The sequence below is a fragment of the Apium graveolens genome, chromosome 7 (genome assembly GCF_009905375.1).
Source record: "Apium graveolens cultivar Ventura chromosome 7, ASM990537v1, whole genome shotgun sequence".
NCBI classification, from domain to species: Eukaryota; Viridiplantae; Streptophyta; class Magnoliopsida; order Apiales; family Apiaceae; genus Apium; species Apium graveolens.
In genome coordinates this window covers 40,926,211-40,932,657 of record NC_133653.1, presented here as the reverse complement: position 1 = coordinate 40,932,657, position 6,447 = coordinate 40,926,211, and the positions used below count along the sequence as shown (strand labels likewise).

Here is a 6,447-nt window from a genome sequence, read left to right as displayed (position 1 = left end):
TTCCATGCTATATTTAAATATACTTTATACTAGAATAGGAAAATGCAACAATTAATATTAAAAATTTTATATACATGCTCTGTGTATACAACAATCCCAATACCAAAATAAAATCTCCAATACGTATCCAAAATATTACAAAAACCAACTAAAATTATAACAATTTGATCGATCATTAAAATTACAACTGCTATTCAAAATAGTTGAATCAACAGATCAGTAAAATTGATTATCAAAGCTTGGTGACTGCGGCGTAAACCTAAGAAAATGACTATGCTAAAAACACATGATAGTATGTCATCCTTGACCTTGTTCCTGAATCTGCACAAGGGAATGCGAATGAGAAAAAGGCACATAAATAACTAAGGAAAGAATGAAAATTGATGGTTTTTAAACTTATACCTGCAAGCCGAATAAGCAGAAGGTTGACATGCCAATTCAAGAATGTAAAGTATAGATATGTGGGATTCACATATAGTTATGAAACTTACAACTGCATAAATTCCAGTGATTTCGCATGTCAATGCAATGTATGTGAGATCCAGAAGATAAAGGGTATAAAATACCTGATATTTTCTTCTTGGTCAGGAATGGAATTTAATGATGGGATGCGATATTTTTTGCAACAAAATCGAAGGCAATGAAATTTGAAGGGGATACTAATGAGCCATTTATATGCCTCACCTTGTTTGCTTAATCAAATCAATTTACTGTTGCAGAAATAGAAGCAAAACATTCAATTGCACATATGTATAAAAGCAACAAAAATCAAGTAACAGTCCAAATCTGCTTAGTTTCAGACAAAGGTGAATAATCAAATCTGTTTAACAATGGAAGCTTTAAGAGATCTAATACTCTGACAGAAGAAAACACAGTTTCCACAATAATTAACTAATTGGTGTAACATAATATTGGAGTTTCATATATGTTTAAAAGAAGGGAATACTGAAATATGTAATCAACTGCTTCATAGCATGACTGACAAAATAGAAGTCTTAAACATAATACTCTTCTTTTAAAGATTCCTCAGCACTCACCTTCGAACAATCGAGACTCCACACAATTTCTTGCAGAAATCAACCTCAGTATATACTGTTGGGAACCACGGACTTAGGGTGTTACTACGTTTTACGATAAAGATTACAAAAAGAGGATTACCTTGTTAATGGTTGATTCCACGCTCTTCTATTGTATTCCCAAATTCCCTTGAGCGAAGTGTGGGCTCCGTCTTCTCAAGTTATCCTCTCTTCTTGCTCCTTGGTGGCTACAATATGTTTTCACCCAATTCCAAGCAAGAAGAGAATAAGAATATATATAGGCTACAATAGGGATCATGGATAATTAGGTTGGGCCTTCTAATTACATCTTGAGCCTAGCCCAATGTAATTAAATATTAATTCAATCCACTAAAGAATTAATATTTGCACTACCTTTCCTAATACCGTAATTTAATTAATTCGGTTCCAATATTATTTGCTTATTAAATTCCCCATGTTTAAAATATCATATGTCCATTAATTAAATAAATTACTGATAATTTATTTAATTAATATCTTTTATCCTTGATCATCCACTCAACCTTTATTTAATTATGCCAGAATAAATTCCACCTGCAGGGTTTCACATAATTAAATCTTTTTGAGCTTTCAAGGGGACATCATTAACCCGAATATTATCAGGACATGGATTCCTTCAATAAATAATATCCACCATGTATATAATTCCATATCCCAAAATATAATGATATAATTCAAAAGAATTATTTCATATATAAATCAAAGCATGTAAATAATATACACGTGTCAATTACTATTTCCGGATTAAGAACCTAAGCATTAATAATAACATAGAATCTTAGTTCTCCTTCTTAATCAGTATTAAGGGAACAATTCTAAATTTGATCCTGTTCAATATACACAAAGTATACTAGTATTATTTATTAGTCAATATAAACTAATCTAAATAATACTACAGCCATACCAGTGGATTGTCCAACACCACCTGTGTTGTGAACCTTATCATATTATATAACCATATTTAACAATCTAATATTCTGTATCCCATTTGATACTAGATTGTTCACAATATATAATATTAGACAACATGTAAACATTCAAATGATTCTCAAATAAACTGGCCAGAAATAAATGTACATACTTTAAATAAATATTTTCAGTATACACTAACATATACCAATCCTGAAATTATATTACAGTAAACTGAAATATAAATAAAACAGACAACTTATGAATACAACAGGTGAATTGTATCATTTTTAGATCCTAAAAACTGTAGGTAAATGCCTTTTAAAATATATGCAAGTCAATAGCGGTTATATATATCTTATATCCTGATTTCTTCAATTTAAAAGTTCATCCATTTTAAGAGAACCTTTTCCGGAGGTAAGCTCATGAGCTCCTCCACATCCTGAATGTGAAAAATAAAATAAGTATTGCATGTATATCACGATGCAGGAAAGCGATTACTCTCAAATATGTTTTATGATCAACAGAAGATTGATATGTGTGTGTGTGTTCTTCAAACCTTCTCTTCTTCCACCAGCTCCAATAGCTGAGGAGTTTTCTTGAGATCGAGACTAGATATAAGTTGTATCTGACATAAAAGATGCAAGAAAGGGAAAGCACAAAATTAATCAAAAATCATGGTAGTCCGTTGCATTTCACCTTTTCTATGCTAAAGTTTCAGAAGTTTAAGAACATACCTTAATTATCTGGGACATCAAACCAAGTAGGAGATGGGGCTGTACAAAATGAAATAAACAAATATAAGTAAATATCACAGAGACTTGATCCCTACTACGAATAAGTGAATTTTATGTCAAAATGATGAAAGTTGTTTCTGTTCATGATGATAGAAAATTACTTTATGTTCTGCCTCTGCCAGGTCCTGTGTGCCAATGTTCACTACGGTACAACCAATGGATTTGGCGGAGTTGAGGCACAACGTATGATTCTCATTCTTCTCCCACGGATTAAGCACAACCTTAGTGTTTATTGCACGCTCGTCTATTGTACAAGGTACAACCAGATTGATAAGCTTACTGTGGGACATTATTGTCAAATCAATTTAAAAACTTATGTCCTGAAATAAACTGATATATACATTGTAAAATAGGTGCATTGGAAGTACCAGAGAAGAACTCCATTCTTAACAAGATCAAACAAAGCATTGGTATTTGGATCGATAGGAAGATACTTCTTCAGGTAAGGATCTTCTCCTAGGTATCCATTGATGTGGGAAACATAAGATTCCTTCTCTGACTGGCTTATGGTGTGTCGAAGAGTGGTCGTGGGTGCCTTGAGGATCGAAGGTGCATTCTTAAGCTTTGATCCACCTGCCTTCGTTTGAGCACGAGCATTTATGTTTAGATATGCTTGCCAACATAAAAAGAAGATTTAACACTTGCTACTGCATTTTTGCCTCAGACATAATATGTCACTGATCAAACAAAGGAAGAATGGTTTTTTGCAATAAACTTTGAAAACTAACCCTCAGGAAGGCTTCAAAACAACTTCGTGATTCATGTTTGAGTTTGACTCACTCAAGATCGCTTTAATGTCCTTTTCTTTATGCTTGGTGACTAGCAAAGGCTTTTACAAGTGCCTCTTAAACTCGATCTATTAACATCGAATCACCTTTCTAAAATAGAAAAAGCTGATACAAGAACTATAACACTAACAACTGGTAACAGCGATACAACACCCTTGATGGCATTAATCACTAACAAAATTACTAAAAGTAAAAGCATTTAAAGAAATTAGCTCCAACTATAACCAATTATCTACATTATAAATTAAAATTCCTAATGAAAAACTACTATTAAGGACAAAATTTGATTTATAGTAAAATATTCTTATAAGATGTGGCAGGGCAGTACTCCTTACTGAATCACCTTTGCTTCTAAGAATAAGGATAAGATGTGCATGCACATCATCAAATCATATATTTAGGAGGGAAGGTACACCAATATATTTGGTTTGGTTATATCTACGTGTGTACATATACAACATATAACACCTCATCCTTGATGTCACAATTCTAACATCCAATCCCTATCTTAAAGTAACGCACTTAACATATGAAAACAAAATTGACAGCAACAAACACCATACCTGCATAACCTCTTTGAGCAACAACACATGAGTAAACGGATCCTTCTTCTTAGACAAAACTCTCTGCAAATGCCAAACCACCACAACAATATTATGCACCCATTCATCCGTTGCCATAAAGCTTCCTTCGCCTTACTCCCCCCACCAATCTGCGACGTTACACTCCTCTGAATCCCACCCGGTCCACCCCCATACATCCCTCCACTACTCACTCGAACCCCAATTTCGAAGCCCAAATCACTTGTAAAATCATTTCAAAATTAGTAATTGTCTTAGAATCGCCACAGGGAAGCCCTACAAACCCTGCAAAATCATATAAAATTGAAAAATAAGTACCAGCCTTTTAATTGGAGCCATATAATTGTTTATTCAAATACCAAATCCCCAATTTCTTCTTCAATTCGTGAGGAGAGAGAGAGAGAGAGTGTCTAGAGAGAGTGTTTTGAGAGAGAGAAGTAGTGATTGTATAGTTTTGTCTAGACTTTAAGTCTGGGTCATTTTTGTTTGGTGGGAAAAATACCGCCCATTTTTCACCTGGGAAAATGTGTATGATTTTAATTTTTAATTTTTTACTTTTTATTTTAATTGTTAAATTATTATTTTATTAAAAAAACTAAAAAAGTAATTTTTATATTTATGTATAATAATATTTTTATAACTTTAATAATATTATATATTGCATTCTTAATTTTATTAATAATCCAGAATATTATTTTAATACTAATTTATGATTACATTTTTACTTTAATATTTTTAAAAGTTAAAAAAATAACTAATGTAACACTAGGTGCTGGTGTTACATGTCATGCAACACCGTCATTTCTCTGCAACACTATCATTATAACTATTGTAACACAAATTGAGAGGTGTTACAATAGGACAAAAATTTCTTAGCTAATGTAACACTAATTGTAACACTTGCATTACAGTAGCCCACTTATGGCGTAGTGGGAATATTGAACTCCAACAAAGACTCCAATACCAACAACCACTAAGCTTGATCAGGATAAAACTGGTAAGAAAGTTGACAACACAAGCTAGAGAGGTATGATAGGCTCATTACTTAATCTTATAACAAGTAGGCCAGATATTATGTTTGCAACTTGCTTATATGCTAGATTTCAAGCTGACCCTAAAGAGTCTCATCTTATAGCTGTTAAGAGGATATATAGGTATCTTAAGGGGGACTCCAAATCTTGGAATTTGGTACCCTAAAGGTACAAGTTTTAATCTAGTTGGCTATACAGATTCAGATTTTGCAGGTTGTAAGATTGACCGGAAAAGTACTTCAGGAAGCTGTCAGTTTCTTGGAAGAAGACTGGTTTCTTGGCATAGCAAGAAGCAGCACTCAGTATCCACATCAACTGCTGAAGCTGAATATATAACTGTTGGAAGCTGTTGTGCTCAAATATTGTGGATGCGGAACCAACTCCGGGATTATGGTCTGTTGATGTCAAAGATTCCAATATTCTGTGACAATACAAGTGCTATAGCAATCTCAAACAACCAAGTTCAGCACTCAAGAACAAAGCATATTGATATCAGGTATCACTTTATCAGAGAGCATGTCACCAATGGCACTGTGGAATTACATTTTGTACCCACAAAGGATCAAATTGTAGACATTTTCACAAAACCACTTGATGAAAACACTTTTTTTGAGTTGGTTAGTGAACTTGGGATGTTAAATCTTTCTAATTAATAAACTAGAAGTCAATAACTGCAATTTGCCTTAAATAAATTAACTTGTTATTTAATGTCAATATTTTAAGGACATGTGAATTTATGCGTCATTATTTATTTCTCGTATTTCAAATAATTGTGTGCTTGTATCTAATTGATAAACATTTTAGCACGCTTATATTGATAAATTGTTTGAAAATAATTTAATCATAGTTGGTTAAGTTTTGAGTAAAATGTTGTAGCATAATTTTAATTTAATTAATTGAGACTTTATCAATTGAATGATAAAAACTTCAATTTTAATAAATCAAAGTTGTGATTTATTAATTTTAGTGGACTTTAAATTATTTAATATTTAAAAAGGCTCGTTAAAGTTAATTGGTAATTAGTAGCATAATTTATTTCATAAAAATATAATATTATTTAGTAAATGATAATAATTGTATAATTATGAATAAAATTGTGAATTATCAATGAAATGGATTTTAGATAATTCAATATTTAAAGAATTAATTCAATTGATACTTGTTTTTGCAGCATATTATTTGTTTTGAATTAATTAATTTATGTCTTTCTGTAAAAAGATTGATAGATTAATAAAAATCAAAATAACAATGGTGGAACAACTTTT

General features: G+C 31.8%; 1 protein-coding gene across 1 annotated transcript; it reads right to left on the bottom strand.

Annotated features, from left to right (window-relative positions):
• Window positions 1-2,364: 2,364 nt before the first annotated feature.
• Window positions 2,365-4,660, bottom strand: LOC141673522 (fimbrin-1-like). The gene is made up of 8 exons (XM_074480271.1): window positions 4,654-4,660; window positions 4,375-4,436; window positions 4,134-4,196; window positions 3,151-3,359; window positions 2,884-3,061; window positions 2,723-2,761; window positions 2,545-2,613; window positions 2,365-2,427 (listed from the first exon to the last, which is right to left on the bottom strand). The coding sequence occupies exons 1-8, from the start codon at window positions 4,658-4,660 to the stop codon at window positions 2,365-2,367; spliced, it is 690 nt and encodes a 229-aa protein (XP_074336372.1).
• Window positions 4,661-6,447: the final 1,787 nt, after the last annotated feature.